The 18,707-nt window shown below is 48.4% G+C and overlaps 1 protein-coding gene across 1 annotated transcript in view; it reads left to right on the top strand.

The window, feature by feature from the left end:
- Positions 1-11,809, top strand: part of taok3a (TAO kinase 3a) — a gene marked incomplete at its 5' end in the record, with an annotated part of 44,386 nt that extends 32,577 nt beyond the window's left edge. The window contains 5 exons of the mRNA XM_079515939.1: positions 1,221-1,424; positions 3,819-4,058; positions 4,779-4,991; positions 5,531-5,713; positions 10,667-11,809. Of these exons, the coding sequence (XP_079372065.1) occupies positions 1,221-1,424; positions 3,819-4,058; positions 4,779-4,991; positions 5,531-5,713; positions 10,667-10,828 (1,002 nt within the window). The 3' untranslated portion in view covers positions 10,829-11,809. The remainder of the gene's footprint in view (positions 1-1,220; positions 1,425-3,818; positions 4,059-4,778; positions 4,992-5,530; positions 5,714-10,666) is intronic.
- Positions 11,810-18,707: the final 6,898 nt, after the last annotated feature.

Here is an 18,707-nt window from a genome sequence, read left to right as displayed (position 1 = left end):
CCCATTTTGGCCTGACGTCGAAATTTAAAAAAAAATGTCTTCTAAATCGTGACAGTTTTCTGAAAAAACCTCATGTTTCTGTATCAGATTCAGTGGTGCTCAATATTTCATGTCAAGGACCCCAAAAATTATATGTAATTGGCCTCACCACCATCTGAAAATATGTTATTCCAGGAACTTGTAGCTTGTAGATCTGCTATTTTTCAATAGCTAAAGTATAACATAATGCTTTAAAACACCAAAAAGGGTTCCCACCCAAAATGTATTAAAAGTTGGTCACTGCATTTGAAGACAGTGTGCGGGTGTTTGTTCCTTTCTCATTGTCGGGCACCGTACCCTCTCCTACGCACCGTACCCTCTCCTACGCACCGTACCCTCTCCTATGCACCGTACCCTCTCCTACACACCGTACCCTCTCCTACGCACCGTACCCTCTCCTACACACCGTACCCTCTCCTACGCACCGTACCCTCTCCTACGCACCGTACCCTCTCCTACACACCGTACCCTCTCCTACGCACCGTACCCTCTCCTACGCACCGTACCCTCTCCTACACACCGTACCCTCTCCTACGCACCGTACCCTCTCCTACGCACCGTACCCTCTCCTACGCACCGTACCCTCTCCTACACACCGTACCCTCTCCTACGCACCGTACCCTCTCCTACACACCGTACCCTCTCCTACACACCGTACCCTCTCCTACACCGTACCCTCTCCTACACACCGTACCCTCTCCTACACACCGTACCCTCTCCTACACACCGTACCCTCTCCTACACACCGTACCCTCTCCTACGCAACTTGTCCAAGCACCTTGGCTGCTGGTAATCCAGCATGACAATGTGTCGCGGGTTCGAGTCCCGATCCCGACAAACTTTGCTGTGTGTCTTGTCTCTCTCAAGAGATGAACGAGGACCACAGCACCCCTAAGAAGGAGAAGCAGGAGCGCCTGCTATAACTATAACACCTCTCCTCCTCCTCCTCCTCCTCCTCCTCCTCCTCCTCCTCCTCAGGAGATGAACGAGGACCACAGCACCCCTAAGAAGGAGAAGCAGGAGCGCCTGCTATAACTATAACACCTCTCCTCCTCCTCCTCCTCCTCCTCCTCCTCCTCCTCCTCCTCCTCAGGAGATGAACGAGGACCACAGCACCCCTAAGAAGGAGAAGCAGGAGCGCCTGCTATAACTATAACACCTCTCCTCTCTCCTCCTCTCAGGAGATGAACGAGGACCACAGCACCCCTAAGAAGGAGAAACAGGAGCGCCTGTCGAAGCACAAGGAGAACATGCAGCACTCCCAGGCCGAGGAAGAGGCCACGCTGCTGGGCCAGCAGCGCTGCTTCTACGAGAGGAACTGCCGCGGCTTCAGGCGCAGGGTCATGGTCAAGAGGCACGAGTTCGAGCAGGAGCAGATCCGAGAGGTACTAGGGGTGTGTGTTTGTGTTTGTGTTTGTGTGTGTGTGTGTGTGTGTGTGCGTGTGCGTGTGCACGTGTGTGCGCCCAAATGTGCTGACCTCATCACATTAAGTGATGACAGCTATGGCCGTTTTTAGCCCAAGGAGTGTTTTTCGTGCAAAACTATAATGCTTGGAATGGGTTCAGAGAGGGGGGGGGGGGGGGTGGGGGGAACAGTGGCACAGTCTGTAGTGCTGTGGCCTCACAGCTATAGAAGGTCGTGGGTTCGACTCCCGCTGGGGAGTGCTCTCTCCCGTGCTCTCTCCCGTGCTCTCTCCCCTGCGTCATCAGTGCCCATACCCGATGCGGGGTTGGCGAAAGGGCCTTTATGTGTGGAGTTTGCATGTTCTCCCCTAGGGTAGGTACCCTCACAAAAAACTCACAAAAACATGCAGTAATCCTGGTCTCTAAAACTACCTCCCCCTGGCCAGCCGGGGCGCCTGATGGAGGGGAAAGGAACTGGTCGGAATAACGCGTTTCTTCCATACGCTACGTCCGGCCGGGGGAAACTCCCCCCCCCCGTCAGGTGAAAAGAAGCAGCTTGGACTCCTCATGCATAGAAGGAAGCATGAGGTCAGTTCGCTGAGGGTACCCCAACTTGTCAAAAATTCCCCTAGGGTGGTTGAATAGAAACCAATGTGGGATATGTTAGTTAGTAGACACCATTACAAACACATTGGTGAAGACAATTCTTGGTAAGAAATGTATTCCCAGATTTGACATTATTTTTTATAATAATATTCCCTGACTATTAACAGCTCCCCATGTACGTGTGCTCCTCGTCTGAGCCACCTGAGCAGCCATCTGCTGGGGCGAAGCAGGAAAAGTTATCTCCCCCCCCCCCCCGGGGACCAGAACATACCCTCAGTGCTTATCGCTGGTGTTTGTATCTGACCCTTCGTGTGAACCTGGACTCCGAACGGCGCGTGCGACCAGGCAACCGAGATCATTTTCCCACGGCAGGCCCGTTCCTGTCCTAATGATGCCTATTGTTGTGTGGAGCAGGGAGGTGTTTCCCCACCAAGTCTTAAGCATATTAAAGAACTAAAGCGAGGGCAGCAATGCTGTAATCTGCAGATCTGTGGAGTAAATCTGGTGGAAGTCGAGGAGGAGGAGGAGGAGGAGGAGGAGGAGGAGGGGGCCCTGAGAAAAATAAATACCCCACGGTGACAAAAACTGAGTCATGTTTTTAGACCATGGTGCTAAAGCAGCTAGGGGTCACAACACATATCAAATGTGACCAGATTTGACTGAGAGACTGCCATCGCGCAAATTCCAGCTTTTCACCAGAGGAGTTTCAAAATGAGTTGATAGCCCAGGCAGACTCTTCACATACTAGAGCATGTCTGAAATAAGTGTCAGAGCTGAAATAAGTGTCAGAGCTGAAATCGTGGCGCGCTATGAGCTTGTAGGTCTGCTATTTTTCAACATCTAAAGCATAACATAATGCTTAAAACACCAAAAGGGGTTCCCGCCCAGAATGGATTAAGTATGTATGTCCATTGCCAAATATGTCCACCACAAGCCAACATGGCGATGACCCCTGCGCTAAGTTGACGCACCGAGTGCCGCACTACGAGCTTGTAGATCTGCTATTTTAGAAAAATCGTGAAAATGTAGTGCAAATCTTTGAATATACATTCTTTCAGAGCCAACGTTTTTTAACTCAAATCTTTGCTTCTGGGAGGAGGTCCCTGGAACAACATATTTTCAGATGGGGGTCGGCGGCCAATTACATATATATTTGGGGGGTCCTTGACATGAAAATGATTGAGAACCACTGACATAGAAACATAGGGTTTTTCATAAAACTGTCACGATTTAGAAGGCATTTTGTAGAATCGTCTTCGGGTCTAAAATGGGTTTTTAGACCCATTTTTGGGCGGGAACCCCTTTTGGTGTTAGCATTATGTTATGCTTTAGCTATTGAAAAATAGCAGACCTACAAGCTCGTAGCGCGCCACCGAGTGGCGCGCTACGAGCTAATAGGTCTGCTATTTTTGAAAAATCGAAGAACGACTGACATAGAAACATAGCTTTTTCAGAAAACTGTCAGGATGTAGAAGACATTTTTAGAATCTGATCTCAGGTCAGAATGTTTTTTTTTTTAAATAAATATTTGTACATTTAAAAACTGTGTACATTGGTGACTATAACTATAATCTACCTGATCTTGAGGCCTACAAAATAAAATAAAATAAAATAAAAAATAACCTTTTTTTTTTTTTTTTTAATCAACTAGTCAACTAGTACCAGCAAGGTCGACTAGTGGATTTACTAGTCGACTAGTAAACTAGTCGACTAGTTGCTTAATGCCCTAACATGCATTGTTTCTGTTTTGCTCTGCCTCGTTGGTGCAGGAGCTGAACAAGAAGAAGACGCAGAAGGAGATGGAGCACGCCATGCTGATCCGCCACGACGAGTCCACCCAGGAGCTGGAGCAGCGGCAGCTCCGCACGCTGCAGAAGCTGCGCATGGACCTGATCCGCCTGCAGCACCAGACCGAGCTGGAGAACCAGATCGAGTACAACAACCGCCGCGAGCGCGAGCTCCACCGCAAGCACGTGCTGGAGCTGCGGCAGCAGCCCAAGAACCTCAAGGTGACGCATGCGTGTGGTGTGGTGTGGCGGTCGGTGCATGGCACAGTCGGTAGTGCTGTCGCCCAGTGGCTTTTTATTATAATCGGGGTTTTTTTTGTACAGTGTACACTGTACAGTATGTGGACCATGGTGACATTGATCAATTCTTGATAAAAAAGCTTCTAATATATTATTTAGGCCCCAAAATCTATAAATCTCACACTATTAAGGCAACCGGCCGGTTCCACGCGCTGCACAAGGTGCCCTTTTTTTCACTTGAGCACCTGCCCCTCTAAATGTCTGTGCACGCCACTGCTGTCGCCTCACAGCCAGAGGGTCCTGGGTTCGATTCCCGCTGGGGACGCTATGGGCGCTGGGGGGGGGGGGGGGGGGTGTTCTCTCCTCTACGTCATCAGTGCCCTTTCGCCCATAGGCGAAAGGGCCTTTCTGTGTGGAGTTTGCATGTTCTCCCCATGTCCCCTAGGGTAGGTACCCTCACAAAAAACATGCAGTAATCCTGGTCTCTAAACTGCCTCCTCCTGGCCAGTTGTGGGTTTGTAGATCGGCTATTTTCAGCAAGTGGCATCAAGGCCCACCAAAATACATTTTGTTCGACTAAATCAACTGTAGATTTAGTCAACTAAAATCTAATGATATTTAGTCGACTAAAACTAGACTAAACACATTCCAACAACATTCCAGGTGACTAAGAAATGTGACTAAAAACACCACTGGTTTCAGGCCTTGGAGATGCAGATCAAGAAGCAGTTCCAGGACACGTGCAAGGTGCAGACCAAGCAGTACAAGGCCCTGCGCCACCACCAGATGGAGGTGACGCCCAAGTCGGAGCACAAGTCGGTGCTGAAGGCCCTGAAGGAGGAGCAGACGCGCAAGCTGGCCATCCTGGCCGAGCAGTACGAGCAGAGCATCAACGAGATGATGGCCTCGCAGGCGGTGAGTCGTCTGACCTCCAAAGGTCAAAGGGTCAAAGGCCTTTCACTCTGTCTGGGCATTACACAGTGGTGGGAAAAGTACTCAGTTGTTTTACTTAAGTAAAAGTACCAATACTGCAATTTAGAACGACTTTGTTACAAGTAAAAGTATACAGAATTGAAAATGTACTTGAGTAAAAGTACAAAAGTATCTGCATCAAAATGTACTTAAAGTACTAAAAGTAAAAGTACTCATATTGCAGAATGTCCCATTTCACAAGTTCAAAAGTCTATTGAATCTACAAGCTCACAATGCGTCGCAACGTGACACAGGAAAAACATATTTTCAGATGGGGATTGGCGGCCAATTAAAAAAAAAATGTGGGGGTCCTTGACATGAAATTTTGAAAACCACTGATATAGAAACATGAGGTTTTTCAGAAAATGTTCATGATTTTAGAAGACTTTTTTTTTTAAATGTCGACGTCAGGCCTAAATGGTTGTTAAAAGTTGCCCCCCATGCATCATGCTCTCTCTCTCTCTCTCTCTGTCCCGTCCCAGCTGCGCCTGGACGAGGCCCAGGAGGCAGAGTGCCAGGCCCTCAGGCAGCAGCTGCAGCAGGAGATGGAGCTGCTCAACGCCTACCAGAGCAAGATCAAGATGCAGACGGAGGCGCAGCACGAGAGGGAGCAGCACAAGCTGGAGCAGAAGGTGTCGCTGCGCCGCGCGCACCTGGAGCAGAAGGTGAGGGGGGGGGGGGGGGGGTCGCTGCGCCGCGCGCACCTGGAGCAGAAGGTGAGGAGGGGGGGTCGCTGCGCCGCGCGCACCTGGAGCAGAAGGTGAGGCGGGAGGGGGGGGGGGGGGTCGCTGCGCCGCGCGCACCTGGAGCAGAAGGTGAGGGGGGGAGGGGGGGTTGCTGGGCCGCGCGCACCTGGAGCAGAAGGTGAGGAGGGGGAGGGGGGGGGTCGCTGGGCCGCGCGCACCTGGAGCAGAAGGTGAGGAGGGGGAGGGGGGGTTGCTGGGCTGCGCGCACCTGGAGCAGAAGGTGAGGAGGGGGAGGGGGAGGGGGGGGGGGGTCGCTGCGCCGCGCGGACCTGGAGCAGAAGGTGAGGGGCACATCAAATTGCTCCCGATGTGCTGGTTGGTGCCTTGCATGGTCTCTGCCACCATCGGTGTATGAATGTGTGTGTGAATGGGTGAATTGATGCACAATCTATGTAAAGCGCCTTGGATAAAGGTGCTATATAAATGCACCATTTACCATATATACCATATATATATATATATATATATATATATATATATGTGTCACCTATATATATATATAGGTGACATCTTATGATTGAAAAAAGAATGAGAATGAAAAAGGAGACATTTTTCCTACTAATATATCAGAATCCGTTTTGACTCCAAAAACCTCCCATTGGTCGTGTTTTTGCTTTGTTATCCATGCACTCAGATCCACATTTACATGTGCACCGAGGCAGAAGGAGAGACAGGTCAGACAGGCAGGCAGGCAGGCAGGCAGACAGACAGAAGGAGAGACAGGTCAGACAGACAGACAGGCAGGCAGGCAGGCAGGCAGGCAGAAGGAGAGACAGGTCAGACAGGCAGGCAGGCAGGCAGACAGACAGAAGGAGAGACAGGTCAGACAGACAGACAGGCAGGCAGGCAGGCAGGCAGGCAGAAGGAGAGACAGGTCAGACAGACAGGTCAGACAGACAGACAGGCAGGCAGGCAGGCAGAAGGAGAGACAGGTCAGACAGACAGGCAGGCAGGCAGAAGGAGAGACAGGTCAGACAGACTGGTCAGTCAGGCAGGCAGACACTGAGACGGGTCAGACAGGCAGGCAGGCAGACAGACAGACAGGCAGCCAGACAGACAGACAGGCAGCCAGACAGACAGACAGGCAGCCAGACAGACAGACAGGCAGACAGACAGACAGACAGACATTGATGTGGTCACACAGGCTCACAACAGGTGGGGATGAGAGTGGCATGCCTTCCAGAGGCTTCAGAGCAGACATCCATTCCTCTCACAGCCTTCCAGAGGCTAGAGAGCAGACATCCATTCCTCTCACAGCCTTCCAGAGGCTAGAGAGCAGACATCCATTCCTCTCACAGCCTTCCAGAGGCTCCAGAGCAGACATCCATTCCTCTCACAGCCTTCCAGAGGCTCCAGAGCAGACATCCATTCCTCTCACAGCCTTCCAGAGGCTCCAGAGCAGACATCCATTCCTCTCACAGCCTTCCAGAGGCTCCAGAGCAGACATCCATTCCTCTCACAGCCTTCCAGAGGCTCCAGAGCAGACATCCATTCCTCTCACAGCCTTCCAGAGGCTCCAGAGCAGACATCCATTCCTCTCACTGCCTTCCAGGCTACAGAGCAGACATCCATTCCTCTCACAGCCTTCCAGAGGCTCCAGAACAGACATCCATTCCTCTCACAGCCTTCCAGAGGCTCCAGAGCAGACATCCATTCCTCTCACAGCCTTCCAGAGGCTCCAGAGCAGACATCCATTCCTCTCACAGCCTTCCAGAGGCTCCAGAACAGACATCCATTCCTCTCACAGCCTTCCAGAGGCTCCAGAGCAGACATCCATTCCTCTCACAGCCTTCCAGAGGCTCCAGAGCAGACATCCATTCCTCTCACAGCCTTCCAGAGGCTCCAGAGCAGACATCCATTCCTCTCACAGCCTTCCAGAGGCTCCAGAGCAGACATCCATTCCTCTCACAGCCTTCCAGAGGCTCCAGAGCAGACATCCATTCCTCTCACAGCCGCCCTCGTATTGTGGTCAAATCATTAGATGTCTACTTTCGTCCCAGGCTGTGACACCAGCCTATTCTTCATTGTAATGAGACAATTATTGACCAGTGAAACATCAATTATTTTAAAATGAATGGATACAACAAGGCCCTAATACATCGCATGAAAACGATTGATCCAACTCTTTGAAGGGATCCGGGTGAAGACACAATAGACTATAGACACTCGTCGTATTGATTGATGCTTACTTGGCGACCGGGGGGGTGGCCGGCCGCTAAACAACCCCCCCCCCCCCCAAACCTTTCCTTTTCATACGACCACTTAGACCATCTGCCGCGCATATCAATGAACGGGAGACGACGGTGACAAGATTAGCACGGCCAAAGCGACAATGGCCGTCGGCAGCCTTCTAAAGTGTCCGACGTCATTGACCTCGGTGTGTGCTAGAGGTAGCGCTCCCACAACAAAGGAAAAGGCTTCTTATTTATTTTTTTATTTTTTCATTTATTTTTTCAAATGCTGCCCTGATCCGGTTCTGGTCAGCCCCCCCGGTTTGTGTGTGTGTGTGTGTGTGTGTGTGTGTGTGTGTGTGTGTGTGTGTGTGTGTGTGTGTGTGTGTGTGTGTGTGTGTGTGTGTGTGTGTGTGTGTGTGTGTGTGTGTGTGTGTGTGTGTGTGTGTGTGTGTGTGTGTGTGTGTGTGTGTGTGTGTGTGTGTGTGTGTGTGTGTGTGTGTGTGTGTGTGTGTGTGTGTGTGTGTGTGTGTGTGTGTGTGTGTGTGTGTGCGTGTGATGACCTGTACTGTGGCGGTCTGGCGCCATCTCCTGGCCGTAACTCTGACCTGCATGAGACTGGGATGATGTCATGGTTTTTTGGAGGGCTGGTGAGAGACTGTCTGGAGGCTCTGTGTGTGATGCGTGCTCAGTGGTTCACTGTGCTGCGCTTTGTACATCTTTCTGTCACTGCGGAGCTCCATTAATGTCTTCTAAATCATGAACGTTTTCTGAAAAACCTCATGTTTCTATGTCAGTGGTTGGTTGCTCAACCTTTTTCATGTCAAAGACCACCAGAATTATCTGTATTTGGCCGCCGACCCCCCCATCTGAAAATATGTTGTTCCAGGAACACCCCCCCCCCCCTCCCCCCCCCCCCCCAGATTTGAGTTAAAAAACATTCGCTCTGAAAGAATATATATATTTAAAGATTTGAGCCACATTTTCACGATTTTTCAAAAATAGCTAAAGTAGGCCTATAACATAAATGCCACCAAAAGGGGTTTCCGTCCTGAATGGCTTAACCCATTTTGGGCGGGAACCCCTTTTGGTGTTAGCATTATGTTATGCTTTAGCTATTGAAAAATAGCAGATCTACAAGCTCGTAGCGCGCCACCGAGTGGCGCGCTACGAGCTTGTAGGTCTGCTATTTTTGAAAAATCGAAGAACGACTGACATAGAAACATAGCTTTTTTCAGAAAACTGTCAGGATGTAGAAGACATTTTTAGAATCTGATCTCAGGTCAAAATGACTTAAGGCTCGTCACCACCAGCATGACATTATTTGACTCGACAGAATCGAGTCTTTATTTCGCTCACATCGCGTGCTTTGCAGGCGCAAAGAAGTGGACGGAATGATTATTTCCGCATGCTCTTTAGTCGCTCCATCGTGTCGCGGGTATTACGTTGGAAGAGAGAGAGGATATATAGGTAGAGTGAGAGCAGAAATGGAAATTAATAGAAACAAGTAGAGTTGTACCATTTTTTCAGACCGAGTACAAGTACTTAATTTGTAGTACTCGCCGATACCGAGTACCGATACGAGTACTTTATTTATGTTTTACCCCCATTTTTTCTCATAGATGCAGATGGATCTACACTTCGTCAGTTGTCATTTATGCTTGTAGATCGGCTGTTTTTTTTGACGATTTGCTGCAGTGTTGGGTCAGACTTGCTCCCGTTGCATTCGTTCAGCCTAGAGTGTCAATTGGATGTTTTGGTACTCGGGTATCAGGGGCCGGTACCGAGTACGAGTACTTGAGGGTGGTATCGGCCCGAGTAACCGATACCAGTATCGGTATTGAAACATAGGGCAATACAGAATTGAAACTAAAGTAACTTGTGCATAAATAAAGTGCAGTATTGCTTTCACGTAATCTAGGATACGCTGTCAAGGGTGAACTACTAGACTATTATTCACCTCCCAATGTATGAATGAATGAATGAACCTTCACCTCCCAATGTATGAATGAATGAATGAACCTTCACCTCCCAATGTATGAATGAATGAATGAACCTTCACCTCCCAATGTATGAATGAATGAATGAACCTTCACCTCCCAATGTATGAATGAATGAATGAACCTTCACCTCCCAATGTATGAATGAATGAACCTTCACCTCCCAATGTATGAATGAATGAATGAACCTTCACCTCCCAATGTATGAATGAATGAACCTTCACCTCCCAATGTATGAATGAATGAATGAACCTTCACCTCCCAATGTATGAATGAATGAATGAACCTTCACCTCCCAATGTATGAATGAATGAACCTTCACCTCCCAATGTATGAATGAATGAACCTTCACCTCCCAATGTATGAATGAATGAACCTTCACCTCCCAATGTATGAATGAATGAATGAACCTTCACCTCCCAATGTATGAATGAATGAATGAACCTTCACCTCCCAATGTATGAATGAATGAATGAACCTTCACCTCCCAATGTATGAATGAATGAATGAACCTTCACCTCCCAATGTATGAATGAATTTGCCGCTTCACCTCCCAATGTATGAATGAATTTGCCGCTTCACCTCCCAATGTATGAATGAATTTGCCGCTTCACCTCCCAATGTATGAATGAATGGACCGTTGTAAAGCGCTTTGAGCACTTGGAAAAGCAGCTATAAAAATGCAATTAATTTCCTCCCAGATTGAAGAGGAGCTGGTTTCCCTTCAGAAGGAGCGTACAGACCGCATCAAGCACCTGCTGGAGCGCCAGGAACGGGAGATGGACACCTTCGACATGGAGAGCATGCGCCTGGGCTTCTGCAACCTGGGCGCTCTGGACTTTTCCAAGGACGACTACAGATGAGGGGGGGGGGGGGTACCCGCCCCAGTGCCTCCCCGCACCCCCTCCCCTCCCCTCCCCACCGCTGCCTCTCCTCTCCCTCTCCCTTACGTTGAGCCCGACCAGACAGTGTCCGGTCTTTCAGCTACTGATGTCCAACCGAAGCTTGATTTCAAACTTGGTCACGGTATAGCGGTGTCGCGTGCCAAAAAGAATAGCAGGCCGACAAGCTGCACATCACCGCGACGCGATGTCAGCTTGTCGGCCTGCTAGTTTCTTTTTTTTCTTCATATCAGCGTGCAACACCGCCACGTGATGGAGTTTGAGTTAAGCCTCACTCAATACAAAAAGACACTGACGCAAAAAAACCCACACATAAACACACACACACACAAAAAAAGGACTCGGAATTGCTTCCAGTTGTCCGGGGCGTTTTTCTTGAGCCAGCAACAGGTTGTAAGAGACCACCGACACCATCGTCACCCCCGTCCGTACTATCACCGTCCCGTACTGCCCCTTCTCTCGTTGGTGTCACACACGACAAACGTGTAACTTGTAGTTGTCATGTTTTTGTAAGAATTATGATAACCTCGTCACAGTGTTTGCTGTTTCTTGTGCAATGATCACACTTTTGGCGTGACTAAAAGTGTAAAACGAGAGAGAGAGAGAGAGAGAGAGAAAAGTGGTGGTTTTCCACGAGCGGAATCCCGCTCAGAGGTCAGAGGTCAGAGGCCGTTGCATTTGTCTGAGGTGGTTTATTGTCTCTCGAGCCATGCAAAAAATGATAATAATATAAATGAATAAATAAATGAATAAATCCAAGCGCAAAACTATTACTCCTTCCGCAGCCATTCATTGGCGCTGCTTCTTTTCGCCACTTTTTTCTGGTACTTTTATTCATCAGGAAGTTTTTACAGCAAATTTCAAAACGATTTGATACTTTGAAAGAAAGAAATTGTCGTGATGTACATAATGGTACGCTTCTAATAAATGTGACTCTTTTAAGTGAATTTGATTACTGACTCGGGGCACTGAGGGGGGGGGGGGTGTCCTTCATGGTACTAGTCTAACTAGTGTATCGCAACTGGTTCTCAGCGTTAAGGGTTTCGGGGACCAGCAGGGGGTCCAAAAAAAGACCCTTGTGGGTCTGTCTGTTAAATGAACACTGCAGGTTTTTACCGTGTGGTTTGGGGTTCTAGGATAGTTTAAGTTCGGTGATTGTTCAACCCTTTTCATTTCAAGTACCCCCCCCCCCAGTTTTGATATGCACCAACCAGGCCACGGACCTCCTCCTCCTACCGTTTTATATCTCTGGCACACACCCCCCAATCCACACGGTAGAATATTGTGTTAAACCATTCAAGACCTGATCGAGGGGCCCATTCTACAAATGCCTTCTTAGACCAGGAAGTTGTTCTTACACACCTTAAAAAGATGTATCTAGAAGAGTGAGCAGATGTAGGCTACATACATGCAAGCAGGCAGCTTGTACTACTAGGCCTACATCTGCTGTACATCTGCTGTACTAGGCCTACAGCTGCTGTACATCTGCTGTACTAGGCCTACAGCTGCTGTACATCTGCTGTACTAGGCCTACAGCTGCTGTACATCTGCTGTACTAGGCCTACATCTGGCCTACAGCAGGCAGCTTGTTGTACTAGGCCTACATCTGCTGTACATCTGCTGTACTAGGCCTACATCTGCTGTACATCTGCTGTACTAGGCCTACATCTGCTATTCAAATCTAAAATGAGACACGGAGATGCTTTCCCCGGTTTTAATGGGGGGGAATTATTTGAGAGACGTACAGATGGGAACCAAAATTTGGTTCCATTCTGTAATGCTGCTCTCTCTGACTTACGGTAAAGTGGGTCCACTTAACTTGGATCACCGGTTGTCCCCGAGGCCACCGCGCCGTACCGTACGTTGACAGGCAGTGCTTTATAATCGTACTGGTTTCTCTGCACACTGGCAGCCAATGGGAATAATCGTACTGGTCTCTCTGCACACTGGCAGCCAATGGGAATAATCGTACAATGGTTTCTCTGCACACTGGCAGCCAATGGGAATAATCGTACTGGTTTCTCTGCACACTGGCAGCCAATGGGAATAATGCTACCACGCGAACTGCAACTGACTCCCAGCTATAGCACAAAGGGCTTTGTCGGGGGGGGGGGGGGGGGTTGTTTGGGGGGGGAGTGGGCTTGTATTTTGTGTATAGACGGATTTATGGAGAGCTTTTACTTATTTTCGTATTGTAATTTTAACTGTTACTCAAATCAGATTTTTTAAGAGCAATTCTTTTTTTTTCCTGCCCCCTCCCTCCTCTTAGAGCATTTCAAATGCAGTACATCTGTCATCATGGGAATCTATTTGAATTCTTGTCTAAATCACATTCTCTTGTTCTGGTTTCTCTCTTTTGTCTTGGACCACAACTCAACTCTCAAGCTGTGTATTTTCTTATCGAACCGGATCAGTATGATGCTTTATTATTATTGCATGCACTTTAATTTCTTTTCCAGGGTTAAAAGAAAGCATGGAATCTGTCAGAGCTTTTAATTATATTTGTAAATAAAGTGCTCATCACACAAACTCTATGCAGTGCCTTCCTTATGTTTTCGCCCCCTGTCTGTCCCGTATGATGATGTAAGAGCTCCCCTCACTTCACACAGGTGTGACTTCTTTTAGCCTCCAGTCTAGACACAAATGTAAACAGCACGTGGTACAGTCAGACATTTGTGTTAACTGACAAGTAACAAGTCATGGAGACTTGTTACTTGTTACTTATGCAAGCAGAGAGTACCGTGAAAAGGGACCACCATTTGTGATGAAGTAACTAAGGTAAGTTTGGTAGCTGTGTGTGTGTGTGTGTGTGTGTGTGTGTGTGTGTGTGTGTGTGTGTGTGTGTGTGTGTGTGTGTGTGTGTGTGTGTGTGTGTGTGTGTGTGTGTGTGTGTGTGTGTGTGTGTGTGTGTGCGCGCGCGCGTCGGGGGTAAGAATGGTGGTCCCTTATTGGTTGTTGATGGTGACGTACTTACGGTACTGTTTAACCCATTTAGGTCTGACCTCAAAATTTAAAAAAATTATTCTAAATCCTCCAGTTTTCTGAAATAAATATTTTCACGATTTTTCTAAAATAGATCTACAAGCTCAGTGGCGCGCTATGAGCTTGTAGATCTGCTATTTTTCAATAGCTAAATTATAACACTTAAAGAGGTTCCCGCCCAAAATGGGTTAAGGTTGGTATAAGGTTAACAGACATTAGTTAGTAGCGCTGTGGCCTATTAGTTCATTGTGGTCCTACAGTATATATGTATTTAATTCATGAACATAGTTTAACAAATAACAAAATACACGTGATCAACGAATACAAACTATCTACAAAGGAGGAAAAGGGGCGGCAGAGAATGACACCTGCCTTCGATGGGAACTTGACAGGAAATCCCGCCCTCCCCAAAAAGCTTGTTCTTTTTTTCCACCCTTTTTATACTAGACCCAGTAGACATGGTGCACGGCTGTGGCGCACCGAGTCTTTTTATACTAGACCCAGTAGACATGGTGCACGGCTGTGGCGCACCGAGTCTTTTTATACTAGACCCAGTAGACACGGTGCACGGCTGTGGAGCACCGAGTCTTTTTATACTAGACCCAGTAGACACGGTGCACGGCTGTGGAGCACCGAGTCTTTTTATACTAGACCCAGTAGACACGGTGCACGGCTGTGGAGCACCGAGTCTTTTTATACTAGACCCAGTAGACACGGTGCACGGCTGTGGAGCACCGAGTCTTTTTATACTAGACCCAGTAGGGCGGTGCACGGCTGTGGAGCACCGAGTCTTTTTATACTAGACCCAGTAGGGCGGTGCACGGCTGTGGAGCACCGAGTCTTTTTATACTAGACCCAGTAGGGCGGTGCACGGCTGTGGAGCACCGAGTCTTTTTATACTAGACCCAGTAGAAACGGTGCACGGCTGTGGAGCACCGAGTCGGGTAACGATGGAAGTTGGAGATCCATGCCCCACCCGGCTATGCAATACCCGTTGCACCCGTGTCAGAGTACCCGTTGTACCCGTGTCGGAGTACCCGTTGTACCCATGTCAGAGTACCCGTTGTACCCGTGTCAGAGTACCCGTTGTACCCAACTGTCTGGGTCCCTTTTTATGCCCATATATGTATCTGTCTCTCTGTCCTATATATGGAGCCTGGGCAGGGGCCCTGTCCAGAGCCTGGGCAGGGGCCCTGTCCAGAGGTCCTGTCCAGAGCCTGGGCAGGGGCCCCTGTCCATAAATAAATGAATAAATCCAAGCGCAAAACTATTACTCCTTCCGCAGCCATTCATTGGCGCTGCTTCTTTTCGCCACTTTTTTCTGGTACTTTTATTCATCAGGAAGTTTTTACAGCAAATTTCAAAACGATTTGATACTTTGAAAGAAAGAAATTGTCGTGATGTACATAATGGTACGCTTCTAATAAATGTGACTCTTTTAAGTGAATTTGATTACTGACTCGGGGCACTGAGGGGGGGGGGGGTGTCCTTCATGGTACTAGTCTAACTAGTGTATCGCAACTGGTTCTCAGCGTTAAGGGTTTCGGGGACCAGCAGGGGGTCCAAAAAAAGACCCTTGTGGGTCTGTCTGTTAAATGAACACTGCAGGTTTTTACCGTGTGGTTTGGGGTTCTAGGATAGTTTAAGTTCGGTGATTGTTCAACCCTTTTCATTTCAAGTACCCCCCCCCCAGTTTTGATATGCACCAACCAGGCCACGGACCTCCTCCTCCTACCGTTTTATATCTCTGGCACACACCCCCCAATCCACACGGTAGAATATTGTGTTAAACCATTCAAGACCTGATCGAGGGGCCCATTCTACAAATGCCTTCTTAGACCAGGAAGTTGTTCTTACACACCTTAAAAAGATGTATCTAGAAGAGTGAGCAGATGTAGGCTACATACATGCAAGCAGGCAGCTTGTACTACTAGGCCTACATCTGCTGTACATCTGCTGTACTAGGCCTACAGCTGCTGTACATCTGCTGTACTAGGCCTACAGCTGCTGTACATCTGCTGTACTAGGCCTACAGCTGCTGTACATCTGCTGTACTAGGCCTACATCTGGCCTACAGCAGGCAGCTTGTTGTACTAGGCCTACATCTGCTGTACATCTGCTGTACTAGGCCTACATCTGCTGTACATCTGCTGTACTAGGCCTACATCTGCTATTCAAATCTAAAATGAGACACGGAGATGCTTTCCCCGGTTTTAATGGGGGGGAATTATTTGAGAGACGTACAGATGGGAACCAAAATTTGGTTCCATTCTGTAATGCTGCTCTCTCTGACTTACGGTAAAGTGGGTCCACTTAACTTGGATCACCGGTTGTCCCCGAGGCCACCGCGCCGTACCGTACGTTGACAGGCAGTGCTTTATAATCGTACTGGTTTCTCTGCACACTGGCAGCCAATGGGAATAATCGTACTGGTCTCTCTGCACACTGGCAGCCAATGGGAATAATCGTACAATGGTTTCTCTGCACACTGGCAGCCAATGGGAATAATCGTACTGGTTTCTCTGCACACTGGCAGCCAATGGGAATAATGCTACCACGCGAACTGCAACTGACTCCCAGCTATAGCACAAAGGGCTTTGTCGGGGGGGGGGGGGGGGGTTGTTTGGGGGGGGAGTGGGCTTGTATTTTGTGTATAGACGGATTTATGGAGAGCTTTTACTTATTTTCGTATTGTAATTTTAACTGTTACTCAAATCAGATTTTTTAAGAGCAATTCTTTTTTTTTCCTGCCCCCTCCCTCCTCTTAGAGCATTTCAAATGCAGTACATCTGTCATCATGGGAATCTATTTGAATTCTTGTCTAAATCACATTCTCTTGTTCTGGTTTCTCTCTTTTGTCTTGGACCACAACTCAACTCTCAAGCTGTGTATTTTCTTATCGAACCGGATCAGTATGATGCTTTATTATTATTGCATGCACTTTAATTTCTTTTCCAGGGTTAAAAGAAAGCATGGAATCTGTCAGAGCTTTTAATTATATTTGTAAATAAAGTGCTCATCACACAAACTCTATGCAGTGCCTTCCTTATGTTTTCGCCCCCTGTCTGTCCCGTATGATGATGTAAGAGCTCCCCTCACTTCACACAGGTGTGACTTCTTTTAGCCTCCAGTCTAGACACAAATGTAAACAGCACGTGGTACAGTCAGACATTTGTGTTAACTGACAAGTAACAAGTCATGGAGACTTGTTACTTGTTACTTATGCAAGCAGAGAGTACCGTGAAAAGGGACCACCATTTGTGATGAAGTAACTAAGGTAAGTTTGGTAGCTGTGTGTGTGTGTGTGTGTGTGTGTGTGTGTGTGTGTGTGTGTGTGTGTGTGTGTGTGTGTGTGTGTGTGTGTGTGTGTGTGTGTGTGTGTGTGTGTGTGTGTGTGTGTGTGTGTGTGTGTGTGTGCGCGCGCGCGCGTCGGGGGTAAGAATGGTGGTCCCTTATTGGTTGTTGATGGTGACGTACTTACGGTACTGTTTAACCCATTTAGGTCTGACCTCAAAATTTAAAAAAATTATTCTAAATCCTCCAGTTTTCTGAAATAAATATTTTCACGATTTTTCTAAAATAGATCTACAAGCTCAGTGGCGCGCTATGAGCTTGTAGATCTGCTATTTTTCAATAGCTAAATTATAACACTTAAAGAGGTTCCCGCCCAAAATGGGTTAAGGTTGGTATAAGGTTAACAGACATTAGTTAGTAGCGCTGTGGCCTATTAGTTCATTGTGGTCCTACAGTATATATGTATTTAATTCATGAACATAGTTTAACAAATAACAAAATACACGTGATCAACGAATACAAACTATCTACAAAGGAGGAAAAGGGGCGGCAGAGAATGACACCTGCCTTCGATGGGAACTTGACAGGAAATCCCGCCCTCCCCAAAAAGCTTGTTCTTTTTTTCCACCCTTTTTATACTAGACCCAGTAGACATGGTGCACGGCTGTGGCGCACCGAGTCTTTTTATACTAGACCCAGTAGACATGGTGCACGGCTGTGGCGCACCGAGTCTTTTTATACTAGACCCAGTAGACACGGTGCACGGCTGTGGAGCACCGAGTCTTTTTATACTAGACCCAGTAGACACGGTGCACGGCTGTGGAGCACCGAGTCTTTTTATACTAGACCCAGTAGACACGGTGCACGGCTGTGGAGCACCGAGTCTTTTTATACTAGACCCAGTAGACACGGTGCACGGCTGTGGAGCACCGAGTCTTTTTATACTAGACCCAGTAGGGCGGTGCACGGCTGTGGAGCACCGAGTCTTTTTATACTAGACCCAGTAGGGCGGTGCACGGCTGTGGAGCACCGAGTCTTTTTATACTAGACCCAGTAGGGCGGTGCACGGCTGTGGAGCACCGAGTCTTTTTATACTAGACCCAGTAGAAACGGTGCACGGCTGTGGAGCACCGAGTCGGGTAACGATGGAAGTTGGAGATCCATGCCCCACCCGGCTATGCAATACCCGTTGCACCCGTGTCAGAGTACCCGTTGTACCCGTGTCGGAGTACCCGTTGTACCCATGTCAGAGTACCCGTTGTACCCGTGTCAGAGTACCCGTTGTACCCAACTGTCTGGGTCCCTTTTTATGCCCATATATGTATCTGTCTCTCTGTCCTATATATGGAGCCTGGGCAGGGGCCCTGTCCAGAGCCTGGGCAGGGGCCCTGTCCAGAGGTCCTGTCCAGAGCCTGGGCAGGGGCCCCTGTCCAGAGCACAGGCAGGGGCCTTTTGTGGCGGTTCTGGATTCGACCAACTGGACTGGATCGGGCACTGCACTCCCTGTGAGGGTGTGGTGGAACGCGTGTGTCGAATTTGAAGTCGGTGGGGTGAACGGATCTCG

Source organism: Electrona antarctica (genome assembly GCF_951216825.1).
Source record: "Electrona antarctica genome assembly, chromosome: 12".
Taxonomy (NCBI): Eukaryota; Metazoa; Chordata; class Actinopteri; order Myctophiformes; family Myctophidae; genus Electrona; species Electrona antarctica.
The sequence above is the reverse complement of the archived record's forward strand: the minus strand, read 5'-3'. Positions and strand labels throughout refer to the sequence as shown.